This window comes from Telopea speciosissima, chromosome 4 (genome assembly GCF_018873765.1).
Source record: "Telopea speciosissima isolate NSW1024214 ecotype Mountain lineage chromosome 4, Tspe_v1, whole genome shotgun sequence".
Classification (NCBI taxonomy): domain Eukaryota; kingdom Viridiplantae; phylum Streptophyta; class Magnoliopsida; order Proteales; family Proteaceae; genus Telopea; species Telopea speciosissima.
Genome location: NC_057919.1, coordinates 36,232,146 through 36,247,707, shown reverse-complemented (window position 1 = coordinate 36,247,707; position 15,562 = coordinate 36,232,146). Strand labels below are relative to the sequence as shown.

The 15,562-nt window shown below is 40.2% G+C and overlaps 1 protein-coding gene across 1 annotated transcript; it reads left to right on the top strand.

Annotated features, from left to right (window-relative positions):
* The first annotated feature begins 6,394 nt into the window (after nt 1-6,394).
* Nucleotides 6,395-8,981, top strand: LOC122659257. Its single transcript, XM_043854388.1, has 2 exons — nt 6,395-6,437; nt 8,515-8,981. The coding sequence occupies exons 1-2, from the start codon at nt 6,395-6,397 to the stop codon at nt 8,979-8,981; spliced, it is 510 nt and encodes a 169-aa protein (XP_043710323.1).
* Nucleotides 8,982-15,562: the final 6,581 nt, after the last annotated feature.

Below are 15,562 nucleotides of genomic sequence, written 5' to 3'. Positions count from 1 at the left end.
TTGACTTGGATTAGTCCTAGGCTTGATTGGATAAACTCTTCAATCCCTTCATGCTTTGGGAAAATCCACCAAGTCCATGCTTAATCCATTGTATGCATCTAAATTTCATAGATATTATTCCATTGTCTTATCTTCAAGTACATACTCTTACTCATAATGTTGTTAATAAATCTTGGGTATTTATCCCCCTTTTTCCTCAAGTAAATTAGTTCTTGTCTCTTGTTGGGGCACTTCATTTAATCACTTGCTTGTTTGGCGTCGGTTGGGATATAAAAAATCATCAAAAGCACACATTGTTTGCATCAACCTTACTTCTTCACATCCACACACTAGGGACTTCATACGAACTTCATGTGTGAATCTATCTTGTCTCTTTCCCTTTATCCCTAACACACCTCCAATGGTATCCATATCATATAATACATGCATAGTTATTTCTTTTTGACTTTCATCATCATGTATAGTCTTCCTTGCAAACCATTCCCTTATCACTTAAGCATTTCACTTCTCTAATTCTAACTACCAATCATATGCCATTTTTCCAATTTGGCTTACCTTTGCTATTTTCCTTGGTGGTGCCTTGTATGTAGGTAACTAGTCATGGCTCCCAAGAGGAAAAGGGACCTTGCCATTGTGCCTACCATCCCTACCACCTACCATGTACATCGATTTACTTCTGAAAGGACTGAGGGAATTTTCTGGGAGCACCTCTTTAATAGAAGGATTCTTATGGAGAGGGATGTGACAGAGGAGGAGCTATTGGCATATAAGGTAGGTGCTAGGTTCGAAACGTTGGATTAGAGCAACATGTTGATTCTGCCCGAGCTTTATTACCCTACCTTGGTCAAAGAGTTTTACTCTAATCTGTTGTTGATCGAGGGGGATGACAAAGACCTCAGGCTGACTTCCCTTGTGAAGGGAGTTGCCATTAGCTTTACTGCAGAGGAGTTGGGATTTATCCTTGATGTCTCATCAGAGGGAAAAGGGGTTTACTATCCTCCAGGCAGTCACCCAGACAAATGCCTACACCTAGAGGAGAGTAAGAAGTTATTCAAGGTTCTGACAAGTAACAAATATGAGGAGAATGAAGACCTCTCTAAATTTCCTCCCTCTCAACGGGTTCTCATCTTTATCGCCAAGACCAGTCTGGCTCCCTCCAAGGCACACAGCACACATCCTCCTTTGATGTTTGCAGTCCTAGCTCACTCTCTATACACTGGTCAGCATATTTACCCTCCCTACGTGATCATGAAGCACATGGCCCGCGCTGTAATGAATCCTACCCGTAACCATACTCTGCCCTATGGTCGGCTGCTCACTTGGATTTTCTTATGCTTTGAGATTGATCTGGACTGTGAGCCCAAGGAATCAAGCATTGAGGGGCCTATTAGGTTCGATGCACTGCAAAAGTTGAACTTGTACCATGATTATGACAGTGCAGGGGAGCAAGCTCAGTACGGAGAGGGTAGAGGGGTCAGGGATGATGATGAAGATGACAGTGATGATGATCCCGAGTTCAGGGGTTCTGGACCATCTGTAGCAGGGTCTCCAAGTGTACCAAGGGAAGGAAGTGACATATTGATGGTCATCAGGCAACTAATCCTGAGGGTAACGGATGGCTTCGATGGAGTCAAGAAGCAACTCAATCCCCAAGCTTGGCGTCTTGAGGCCATAGAGCGAGGAGTACATGACATCAATGCCTTCCTTGGTCGCGGTGGTGGCGACGGTGCAGATGACTAGCCCAGTTCTTCTCTAGCAGTTCTCTGAAGTTGTTTTATCGATTCTTTTAGTCTCTTGCCCTTTGATCAACAGTTTGTGAAACTATTATCTCATTTGCTTTGCCTTTAGTTCTCTTACATTTCTCTTTTCTTTCTTTTGATTAGCTGGTTTGAACAATCTGGGAACCTTTAGAATTAATGGATGTATATATTGATCTTATGTGGTAAATATCAGGTGTTTTGGGTCGGAACAGGTGAAATCTGATATTTTGGGTTGGGGAGGGCACAGGTATGCCCAAACAGGAATTCGATACATTCGTGGTTGGATTTGCATAATTTGGATTAGACAGAATAGGATAATAGGTGTCAAAGTGTGAAGGACATAGTTGCCCTCAGGAAGGATTTGGAATGTTTGGGAGTCACATTAGGTTATATATATAGTTTAATTCCCTCTTTTAGATCATTGTTTATACTTGTAGGTTGATTATGTTTAATTCATTATAGCTCAATATGGATCATTATACATGATTACCCATCTATTACTTAATTAAACTCAACCAAGCAACTACTCAGTCTATAACTTGTTAGCCTATGTTCCAAGCCCTAGGTTCCATGTTGCCTATTATTTTTTAGGTTCTTGTTTCACCACCATCAGTCTTCTCCCTATGTCTGCACACAACCATTTATGTTCTGGAGATTTTTAATTTAGAACCTAATTTATGGAGAGTAAATCAAGAGGTCATGTCTAGACTGTGGTCGGTGCAGAGCATCATTGACTCTGATACCACTCTGTCATGCCCCCATCCCAATGTAAGATATTTTGCCACATAGGGGTATGACTAGGACAATTACTCATCATCCCAACACCTACCAAGATCACAGATATAGTCTCCCGAGCCACAGTCCACCCAGTCATCTCATTATGACGACAGAAAGGAACGTATCAAGTGGAATAAACCGTTCCCATTACAGAGATAGCGAAAGTGAAATTAAATTAAATTATGTGAAATTATAGAGCATCGATTCTCTAATGATAACACATAGTACAATAACAATGTACGTAACCATTCAATCTCTCCTAATAATTAAACATACAGTTTATACATGATTGTGGAATGAATACAAAAATTAAATAATATTTAATTACCCCAAGGGCACCACACTCTTGGGTGTGCATCTACATCCAAGTCGCAGTCACCGGCTCCACTTGATTCGCATCCAATAGTGCTTGTCAAGAGGTTACCTGCATATAGACTAAAAAGGGGTTGTATAACGGGGTTAGCTACACTAGCTAGTGAGGGAGCAAAGGGGAATGCACATACACCACATAAACATTATCAGCAGAATGATGCATGCTAATGTTAGATTCATTTTCCACCTAGCACACAAATTCTATCGGTCAAGTATATACTACTATGATAATTTGGGAGACACTGAGGGTCACTTATCCTATCGTCCCAGTGAAACCTCAATTATCATGAGGGGACCTATGTCGGTAGAAGCCATCATGACCATCCAGTGGTAGACCCCGATAGCCATCACTACCCCTGACCTGGCCTCTCCTGCCTCCACAGCCATCAGGTGCTCAGATTATCCAACACATAAACCCCTGTTGGCAAGGGTCGTAGCATAAGGGAGCAAGCATCCTAACCACAGATATACTATATGCAAGTCCTTTCGTCCCTAGAGATATTTCGGGTGCATCAACGTCCCATTCCATCTAGTACCTGAGTATCAGCATGGCACGACACATACAGTTCAGGATGACATATAGCAATTTTCATAATTTAATAAATTGGGATTCCGACACCGGCACACCCGACACCATAGCCCGATACAATGGTGAGCATACTATCACATTCATAACAGTTCACATCTGGATAATAATGCAATGCGCACAATGCTTATAATTATATCATAGCATGCTTGAAATTTTATATTTATATATATATATATATACAAACCCAACAAAGTCACCCAGAACCCATTCAACGAACTTGGGTGTCACCCGACATGATTGACATGAATCTCCCCGGGCATCGGGTGCCATCTGACGTGGTTTATATGAATCTCACCGGTACATTAGCCTAGACATACAAAAGAATTCATTAAAACATGCATAGAAGGGTCCCATGCTAGGCCCCTAAGGTTAAAATCAAGTTTCAACCAAAATAGCACGAGCGGACACACGGACGGTTTCAGTAGAGGTGAGTCCGTCCCTGACTCCGTTAAGCTAAAAGGTAAAAATAGAGCGAGCAGACCCACGAGCAGAACATCTTACTTGGATTCGATCGTTCATCCGTTCGACACCTGAGGCACACCAGAAAGGGAGTGGATCAACAGGTGGATGTGCTTCTTGGGTCCGCCCCTGCATCCGTTTGATCCTTAAGACATGCCCGTGAGCAACTGGCTTCGGGTGGATGCAACAGACTTGAGCCCGTTCGTTCATCCATTTAGGTCATTTCATAGGGTTTACACTGGGTGGGCTGACGGGTGGTACCATGATTGGTGGATCCGGTCGTGCGTCCGCCGGCAATCCAGTCTGAGATTTCAAAGGGCTTTTGCTCCAGCTTGAAGCTTAGAGTTCCCTTGGCTCTCAAAGACATGGGAGGGGTATCTAAGCCTTCCTAGGGTCACTAGAACCTAGGTTTAACCTATGGATCGAAGATCACATAAGGATTGGTCTCAATTTGGTCCAAGGGTGGGGTTTCAAAGTCCAAAACCATAGGTGAGCAACAATGGCTGCCAAGCAACTCATGGGAACCATTCCTAGAGCTAGGTCAACACCTTTAGAGCTCCCAATTAGGGCCAAGCATCACCTTGAGTCCCAAATGGAACCCTAGGTTAGCTCAAGCTCAAGGGATTCTACATAAAGGAAATGAGAAAGAGAAGTGTCAAGGGTTTGAGGTCTTACCTTCAATGGAGGCAGCAAGGACAAGGCTAGGTGAGCCCCCTTGACCTTCCCCCTTCCTTTCCATCTCTTCTCCTTCACCTTCTTCTTCTCCCTATGTCCGGTCAGCAAGAGGAGGAGATGTGGGTAGCCAACCATTTTGCAATAGCTCCCATCTTATTCCCTTCCCCTCTCATTCCTCTCCCACTTCTACTTCTTCCCTTGCCTTCCTCCTCCTCCTCCTCCTTCTCTTGTCTCTTCTCCTCCACAGTTTGGCTTGGAGGGGGAGAGATAAGTGAATGGGAGGGATTTCTTATCTTTAAGGGGTAGAAGGAGCTTTAGGTTGTGTTTGGTTAGGGGTCCTTAGAATACGTTTTAATTGCTTAGGTTTTAAATGGGTTTAATTTGAGTCTTAGGGCATGTTTGGTTTTAGTCATGACCATTGGGCCCATTAGGTCATGTTTGAGGTTCATAAGTCCACAGGACTTAATTGTCCTTTAAGGTCTGTTTGGTTTAGGTTAGGTTAAAACCCATTATTTTTTTAAGTTTGGCCTTGTGAGCCCACTTTCATGGCCCACTCGCCCAACTAAAGGTAAGGGTAGGGGTCCACATGGCCCAAAGGTTAAATTACAGTATCCGGGACATGGGTATGTGGGTTCCACAGGAAAAATTACCAAAAGGATAAGTAACAGCACGGACGGATCCTTGAGAGGATTCAGTTCGAGTGAGTCCGTTCGTGACTCTGGTGCTGCTGTCAATGCCCAAACTTCAAGGAAAGTTACGGGGCTTTGACCCACACTTCCAGGCCTTCAAGGGGATAGTTATAATAATATTTTAAGTCTGAGGTCACAGGTGTTGGCTAGTGCCACCTTGGCATTGCCTTTAGTAAAGGTCTGAACTGTCCCGGGGTATAGGGGTATATTTGGGGTGCGGGTGTAACATATCCGGCCTTTGGCCGACTAGTTCGCCAAGGCTCGTGTACGACCCTGCAACACATACGAACCAGGAGGTACTGGGGCCCCATGTTGACCAGGGAGTTTCCTCTCAGGCCGATGGCCCCAAGGGGGGAGGCGGAGTTGAACTCAAGACCTTCAGCTTCCTTAGGCCTCATCCCTTGCCAACTGCGTTCCCCTTGGGGTTAAAAAATAGGGAATTCACTTGTATAAATTCTCACTATCGTCTGTGATTATAGATTGAGTTAATATAATAAAAAATCATGAGTTAATAAAATCACACCCCAATATTCAAGGAGAATATGGTATCACTTGCTTAGGTTTTTGTGGTCTTCTTTCGCAATTCCTTCTCAGATTTCTTTCTCTGCAACTATAATGGCTTTCACTCTTTGACCTTCTTCTTTTGTTTCACTCCTTCCATTCCAAGTATCATTGGTATTATATCAATAAGTCTGGACAGTCCCAACTATCTTATTTTAAGATCTCTCAAGTTTAGGCTATTCTTATTGTAACATATGTCCCAAATGACCGTTGACTTGGTTCCATTATGGAAACCTAATATTTGATTTTGTATTATCATCAATCTTGGATTCAATTAGAGATTCCCTCCATATGTGTCTGGCTGTAAATAAGAAAATCCATCTAATCTAACTGGACATTACCTTAATGGGAGGTAGTGATTAAGGTTATAAAATTGGAGATTTGGTCCTTCCCTAATCCATCGAGCATTCTCATTACCATTGAGTGAGAGTCATTGTGAAAGGAGCATAGGGAAGAAATCAAATCTTCTTCAAGAACGTGGGTGTTGTGTCTCTAAGAAAGGATTGCAAGACATGGCAGATGCTCAAGCTATCGGTTCATTTTCGTCGGTGAACGGTATGTCATTAAACACCTTTATTTCTAGCAATTCATTGCATAGAGTAAAAATCGGATTGATAGAAGGTTGTTTATAAAAACTCCCTTCATATGGTATCAGAGCACGGATTGTAGCTCTCATGCTCTGGATCGCTTTGTTTCTTTAAAGAGACCAGCCATTAAAGTGAGGTGTTGGTTAGATTATTTTTTTGAATCACTTTGTGTGGTTTATTTTTGGACGATTGGACACCGGATTTGTGTTCACCGAAGTACTGCCATCGTTTGCCCAAAATATGAGAGCCAACGGTCACCTGTAGAGGCCTCATCGGCCAACTGGTTGTTCACGGACAGAACTTGTACGAGTTCTGGTTTGTGTGTTCCTAACTTAAGGTTGAAGAAAGAGATAATGGTGTCATTATTTAATTTGTTTATGAACTTTTAGGTATATTAAGAGTTATTAAGTTATGTTTTAATGTTATGGGTTGTAGCTCATTAATGGGCTTAGTCCTCTTATGAAAAATAACAATAATAAGTAAAAGTTAAGAGCCCATAGTGCTTGGCCCATTAAGACTAGACCATCATGTGAACTAGTTTGGTTCGGTCCTATTCAAACAAGACCAAACCAATCCCAGACCGAACCAACCGGTTTAGAACGGATCCGACCCGGATCCATTTTTGCCCCAAATTTTGACCCGACGGGTCAACCGGTGACCCGGTCGGATTCCGGTCACCAACGGTTGGAACTCCGATAGGGATTGGAATATTCCGACCACGCTTTAGAAACATGTTTGTTTAAGTTTATTAAACTGATTTCTGTTTATGAACAGAAATTGAAACAAAAATCAATTTGTTTATATGAGAAACTATTTATGTTATAAACAGAATCTGTTTGTTTAAATTTATGAATTAATTTATGTTCATAAATAGAAACTGGTTTGTTTGAATCGAATTTGTGTTTCTGTTTCTACTCTATTATGTTATAAATGGAATTAAGTTTGCTTCTGTTTATGATTTCCATTTCTGTTCATGTATGTTTTCTATTTTTATTTATGAAAACAAACATGTTCTCTTTAAATCAGTTTTTGTTTATTTATGATTATTAGCAACAGAAACTTATTATTAGGGACAGAAATAGAACCTTTAGCGACGGAAATTTGTATGTGACAAAATTATTACATAATCCTTTCCGTTGTGATTCTGTCTTCATTTTAAATCCGAGTTTGATTCCGCCTTCTCCTATGTTTGTTATTTTAGGAGAACTTCAAGATAAAATATATTGATGATATTAGTTGCACTAAATTTTGGGATAATAAAATTAGTAATTTATTGATGTCATATATGACAAGATGTTAGAATTTTAGAAATAAAACTAAGAAACTAGTGATTTGATTGCGCCAAAGCGGATCAGTCATGAAATTCAAAGAGATTAAACCTAAAATTATTAATCCTAACATCATTAATGAAATGACATTATAAAACTTGAAATTTTAAGGCATTAAAGACAATCACATAGTTGAGATGAGTGGGAGTATCCAAAGGTACACATTTTTCTCAACTATGTTGAATTTAACCGTTAGCTTTAAATATAAATAAAATTTTACCCCAAATATATTGCAACCAGTTTAGGATATTGGGTCATGCAATTAGGATTAAACGGGAGTATCCAAAGGTACACGTTTCATCATGATTGTGATGGTCATAACCGCTAACCCCAAACATTACTGTGATAACATCAAATTAAAGACAAATTATAGGGCATTATGATAAATCATTAGTCTAGAAGTTAGGTTGGGATGGGAGTGTCCAAAGGCACACATCACTGCTTGGTTGTGTAGATAGATTTTTGATCCTATGGGTGACTTCCAATACCTTTTAAGTGAACCACTAGCGTGTTACTTTCTTGATCCCGAAGGATAGATTGTAATGATGCAATAGGTTGCTCTTTCTAGTACTATTAAAATTCAAAGCATTACAGATAGTAAGCGTGTATTATGTTCCATTTTAGAGGGTATATCATCTATGACAGTGCCTAATACCGTCCCTATCTTCAATGGCTCCAACTACCCAGATTGACGTGAGGAGTTGATTTACTACCTAGCTGTCGTTAATCATGACTATTGCTTCCGCATTACAAAACCTGCTGATCTCACCGATGATAGTACACCAGCTGAGAAAGCTCTTCATAAGAAATGGACCCGATCGAACCATCTGTGCCTTTTGTTCATCAAGAAGACCATTGGCAAAACCATTAAAGGATCGATCCCTGAGTCTGACGATGCAAAGACGTATCTGACAAATGTTGAAAAGCGGTTTGCTTTAGCAGACAAGTCACTTGTAGGCACTCTTATGGAAAAATTAGTGTCCATGAAATACAATGGCAGCAGTGGCATAGGCCAGCATGTCTGTGAAATGGTAAATTTAGCTGTAGAACTTGAAAAGCTGAACCAGAAGATGAATGAACCATTCCTTATTGAGATGATTCTGCAATCACTCCCTGATAAATTTGAACCATTCAAGATCCATCGCAACATGAATGACAATGATCAGGATCTGAATACGCTTTAAAGTAAGCTGGTTCAGGAGGAGCAGAGATTGAAGCAGGCAGGAGGTCAAGTGGCCAACATGGTGTCACATAAACCTAAGAAAGGAAAGAACTTTAAAGCTGCACCAAAGAAGTAGAAGACCAATCCACCTACTGACAACAAAAACTCTGGCAAAGTGAGATGTTTTTTCTATAAGAAGGAGGGCCATCTTCAAAAAGACTGTCAGAAACGTCGAGCCTGGTTCGAAAAGAAGGGTAATAATTCTATCCTAGTATGTTTTCAAACCAATCTCGTTGACGTTCCTTGTAACACATGGTGGATTGATTCTGGTGCAACTGTGCATATATCGAATTCCATACAGGGATTCCTTTCAAATCGGAGCCCAAGTCCCAGTGAGAGTATCGTCTACATGGGAAACCGGATGGAGTCTAAAGTTCGAGCAATCGGCACTTGCAGACTCATAATGGATACCGGATACCAGCTAGATTTATCTGACACTCTCTATGTCCCCTCTATTTCTAGAAATCTTGTTTCTCTATCAAAACTTGATTCTGAGGGTTATGACTTTATGTTTGGGAATAATGTTTTTAAAGTTTATAAAGCCAATAATCTAGTATTTGCTAGATATTCATGTGATGGTCTTTATAGGTTTAATTTGGACTCCGATTATGAAAATTCTTTGATTCCCTGCATGTAAATGTTGGATCTAAATGCAAATCCAATAGTGATGATTCCGCGACCCTGTGGTATAGGCGCTTAGGTAATATCTCTAGACCTAGAATGGGAAGGTTAGTGAAGGAAGGTGTGCTACCTACACTAGACTTCACTGACTTTGGAACTTGTATAGATTGCATTAAAGGTAAGCAATCTAAAAAGAATAAAGAGGCCGCCACAAGGAGTGATGTACTTCTGGGATTCATTCACACCGATATTTGTGGACCTTTTGACCCCTGCATTACTGGTGAGACGTATTTCATCACCTTTATCGATGATTACTCACGGTATTGTTATGTCTACTTGTTGAAGGAAAAGTCTAAAAGCATAAATGTCTTTGAGACATTTTGTGTTGAAGTCGAGAATAAGTTGGACAGAAAGATCAAGACCGTGAGGTCAGATAGAGGAGGTGAGTATTACGGTAGACATATAGACCTAGGGTAAGTTGAAGGACTGTTTGCCCATTTTTTCAAATCGAAGGGTATTACTCCCCAATATACACTTCCTGGTACACCTGAACAGAACAGAGTTGCGAAAAGACGTAATCGTACCTTTAAGGATATGGTTTGTAGTATGATAAGCAACTCATCACTATCTGAGTTTATGTGGGGTGAAGCTTTGAAGACAGCCGTGTATATCTTGAATCGGGTTCCCAGTAAGTCAGTTTCTAAAACTCCTTATAAGTTATGAATGGGAAAGAAACCTAGTTTAAGACACTTACACGTATGGGGCTATCCAGCTAAAGCCAGATTATATAACCCACATGAAAGAAAACTCGACCCTATGACCATTAGTTATTACTTTATTGGTTACTGCCAATGGTCAAAGGGATTCAGATTTTATGCACCTAATCATAGTACTAGGATTGTGGAAACTTCAACTGCTAGATTCCTAGAGGATAACAACATTAGTGGGAGTGATAAATCACGTAATGTGGTATTTGAGGAGCTCCGAGCTACACTCCCAGCTCCTGGACAACGTGATAGCGTTGTTCTTCCACACGTCATCATTTATGATGATCCTGTGGAACAACAAATTACAGAGGTTGTGCCACTCCATGAGGACGTTGACATTGAGAACACTGTGGATTTACCTCCACCTCCTCCTCAGTCGGAAGTACAGGGTAGACCTCAGAGAGTAAGGAGGTCTGCCCTTCCAGATGATTACATAGTGTATCTCCAGGAGTTTGAGTTTGATATAGGAATCAAGGATGACCCTTTAAGTTTTTCACAGGCTATGAATGATAATGATTCTAACAAATGGGTAGATGCCATAAAAGATGAGATGAAATCCATGAGCGACAATGATGTTTAGGAGCTTGTTGAACTACCTTCAAGGTCTAAAGCAATTAGTTGTAAATGGGTATTTAAGACCAAACGCGACTCGAAGGATAAAGTTGAGCGACATAAAGCCAGACTAGTTATAAAAGGTTTCACTCAGAAGGAAGGCATTGATTACCCTGAGACCTTCTCTCCTATTTCTAAGAATGACTCACTTAGGATCATTTTAGCATTGGTGGTTCATTATGACCTAGAGCTTCACCAGAAGGATGTGAAGATGGCAATCTTGAACGGAGATTTAGAGGAAGAAGTCTACATGAACCAACTAAAAGGGTTTAGTGTATAAGGAAAGAAAAGTTTGGTGTGCAGATTAAAGAAATCAATCTATGGACTTAAACAAGCTTCTAGATAGTGGTATTTAAAGTTCAACCACATCATCGTGTCTTTCGAATTTGTAGAGAACACTTTTGACAAGTGCATATATCCGAAAGTCAGTGGGAGCAAGTTTATATTTCTGGTCCTGTATGTAGATGATATCTTGCTTGCCAGCAATGATCTTGGTTTGTTAAAAAATACAAAAATATTTCTCTCTAAGAATTTTGAAATAAAGGATATGGGTTTGGCATCTTTTGTTATCGGCATAGAGATATTTCGAGATAGGTCTCGACGACTGCTTGGACTATCACAGAGAGCCTACATTGACAAAGTTCTTGAGAGATATGGTATGAAGACCTGCATACCTAGTGTTGCTCCTGTGATTAAGGGTGATAAGTTTAGTTTGAGCCAGTGTCCGCAGAATGATCTAGAGCGAGAACGGATGAAAGACATTCCCTATTCTTTAGCTGTGGGAAGTCTTATGTATGCCATGACTTGTACTCATCCAGATATCAGCTATGCACTTGAGATGTTGGGCAGATACATTAGCAATCCTAGCATGGATCACTGGGTAGCTGCTAAGAAGGTGATGTGTTATTTATAAGGAACGAAAGACTACATGCTTACTTATAGAGCAACTGATCAATTGGAAGTGATCGGTTATTCAGACTCCGGTTTTGCTGGTTGCCTCAACAGTAGGAAGTCTACATCTGGTTATGTCTTTCTATTAGCTGGTGGGGCAATTTCTTGAAAGTCCAAGAAACAGACTTGTGTCTCCACTTTCACCATGAAAGCGGAGTTCGTGGCATGCTTTGAGACCACATCAATGGTGATTTGGTTGCGGAATTACATCTCAGGGCTTCGGACTGTCGACTCCATCATGAAGCCATTGAGAATTTACTATGACAACGTCGCTGCTGTGTACTACTCCAAGAATGACAAGCATTCTAGCAGAGCTAAGCATATTGGAGTGAAGTACAACTTTGTGAAGGAAGCTATTCAGGAACAGATGGTGTCTGTATCTCATATAAAGACAAGTCTGATGATTGCAGATCCGTTGACCAAGGTATTGGCACCTAAGCTCTTTGAAGATCTTGTATCTAATATGGGTCTTACTAGAGTTTGATGTATTGGTCACATTTTGTTATAGACACCCTCTATTATTTGATATGCTCATTTCTCATATCTATCTTTGTGTATACACTTATTGCGATATGAGTGAGATATTATTGTTTGGACCATTTATTATTTGTTTCATACTTAAGAACCGGTTTGGATGGAATTGTTGATATTGTGATTATGGAAGGGAGTGTGTTGACTTATAAATGACACATAACCACCATAGTTCATATCAATGGATTCATTCATTCAAGGTATTACTGAATGCAGCCAACAGATGGGATGTTTTATTAAAGTGGCCACATTGTGTTGTTTTCTAAATTTTTTGGAATCTAAGTATAGTCGTTTAAACGAATACATTTTTTTTTTAATGTTTTTCACAAATAAAGGTTAGGTTGCTGTGAACTGGTCATTTTGGTCCAAGTGGGAGATTGTAGGATTTATTTCTATGTTTATGTCCCAAATGACCGTTGACTTGGTTCCATTATGAAAACCCAATATTTGATTTTATATTATCGTCAATCTTGGATGAAATAAGATCATTTTGAAGTTTATAACCTAATTGCTTTATTTTCTCTTCTTCTTTGTTGGAATTAGGGTTTTCTTTACCTTAAGGATTCAAGGGTCATGAGTACTAGAATGAGATCTAGCCCCCGTACTTCCTACTGTGTCAAATACTAACATATGTTACTTACAAACTGATGGGGCTGGTCAGCATATTGGTCGGCCATTTCAGACATATTTTTTCTACACATGGATATATTTTTTGTCTTCTTGTCCTTACACACCTGCACAAAATGGTCGTATTAAGCGAAATCATCTCTATGTGATAGAAATTGGATTAACTCTGTTTTCAATGTAAACTTCCTTCTTAGATTGGCTTGAGGTATTTGCTACAGCTCTATTCTTAATAAATCGTTCGCTGACTCGAGTACTTGGTGGAAAATCTTCATTTGAGGTATTTTTTGGCACTGCTCTTGATTATTCTATTTTATTCATGTGTTAGTTGTGCTTGTTATCTACACGATGTGTTTTTATTGGATATCTCTCACATCATAAGGGATATCGTTGTTTTGATTATCAAACTAGTTGTGTCTATATTTCACATCATGTGGTATTTGATGAGATGTTTTTTCCCTTTGTTGAGTTTATCACCTTCATCATCCTCCCCCACCTACTTCAGGTTATGCACCAGTTTACTTATCTATTCCCGTTACATATTAGTCCTTGTTACCATTGTTTCAAAATTCTTCTCCTGCCACAACTATGCCAACCTGCTCCCACAGCTCATCACATGACTCTACTATGTTGGGACCATAACTTTTGACTCAGGAAGAATTACGAGATCCGTAAGCCCAATTTAGAAATGGCAACCAATGCTCTAAAAGCATTATTGACCTAGAAACTACTATTTTTGGTTCAGTTGGATTCACCCAAATCATCTGTTCAAGGAGTTTTCGAGGCCCATAAAGTTTAGTACACAATTTACGATTTTTTCCTACTTTTCTATTTTTTTTTTTATGTTTTTTTCTCTTCTTTGTAAGCTAACCTACCTATAAAAGATCATTTTGGGACTTCTATAAGGTTATTTTCAATCAAAAGCTTCTTATTTGCTCTTCTTCCGCATTGGAACTAGGGTTTCATTTACCTCGTGGATTCGAGGGTTTGTCAATGCGAGAATGACATCTAGCCCAATACATTTCCAATTGCATCATAACAGCTTAGATTCTTCTCTACAAGCTCCTTCTAAACCACAACGGGTTGTTCGTTCTAGTTGGCAGATATTAAAAAGAAGAAATACCCGTCGTAGACATCATATGGTCACTTGACATTAGATTGGTGCTTATAGATGCAATCCAAAATTTACTTTGGTGATCACATTCCTATAGAGCCAACTTGTTATTTTCAAGCTGTTTAATCACGTGAGTACTGCCAAAAATGGTAGATTAATTCAATACTTTGCTTAAAGATAAGACATGGTAGATTAATTCAGTACTTTATTTAAAGATAAGACATGGAATCTAGCACCTTATCATCAGTCTATGAATGTGATTGGTTCCAAATGGGTGTTTAAAGTGAAGCTTCAAGCTGATGGTTCTATACACCGTTATAAAACTACACTTGCAGCCAAGGGCAACAACAAAGAAGAACCGTGTTTAGATTATGATAAAATCTTTAGTCTTGTTGTCAAATCGAAAACCATTCGCATGGTTCTCAGTTTAGCTCTTACTTTTAAATGGCTTGTGCTGTTGTAGTCAATGGTTTTCCACAAATTTTATTAATGTTTAATCACATATATATAATACAAGATCAGCCGAGAAGTTTCTAGAGCCACCCTGATGGTGAAAGGTAACTACTGTTCTACTCTATCATACATATCATCAGTAGTACACGCCACTTCTCCTTAACACAGCCCCGCAAGCATAGCGGGTCGGAGACTGCAAGCTTGTCCTGAAGTAGGAGAAACCATGTGTGAGATAATCCCTTGGTAAGGATGTCAACCGGCTGATCAAGTGTGGAAATGTAGCAAACCAGAAGGCGCTTAGCGGCAACCAAATCTCAAACATAGTGGAAATCAATTTCAATATGCTTTGTGCGAGAGTGAAAAATCGGGTTGGCGGTGAGGTAGGTAGCACCAATGTTATCACAATATAGACTAGGTGCGCTGGGAAGAAAGACACCAAGTTCCCCAAGGAGGGAGTGCAACCATACAAGCTCCGTAACGGTAGTGGCCAAAGCCTGATACTCAGCCTCAGTAGAGATACGCGCAACCGTCCGTTGCTTACGGGAGGACCAAGACACAAGATGGGTCCCAAGAAAAATCCCGTAACCTGTGGTAGAGTGACGGTCATCGGGACAACCCGCCCAATCAGCATCCGAATAAGCCTCAAACCGGATAGTGGATTGTCGCCTGAAGAATAATCTCAAAGATGGAGTGCCCCGTAGGTATCGTAGAATACGTTTGACAGCGACCCAATGAGAGTCAGTCGGATCGTGCATAAATTGGGCGACCTAGACAACAGCATAACCAATGTCTAGGCGTGTGGCAGATAAGTGCTATAGTGCTCCAACTGTCTGGCGATACAAGGTGCCATCGGGCAACAATACACCAGAA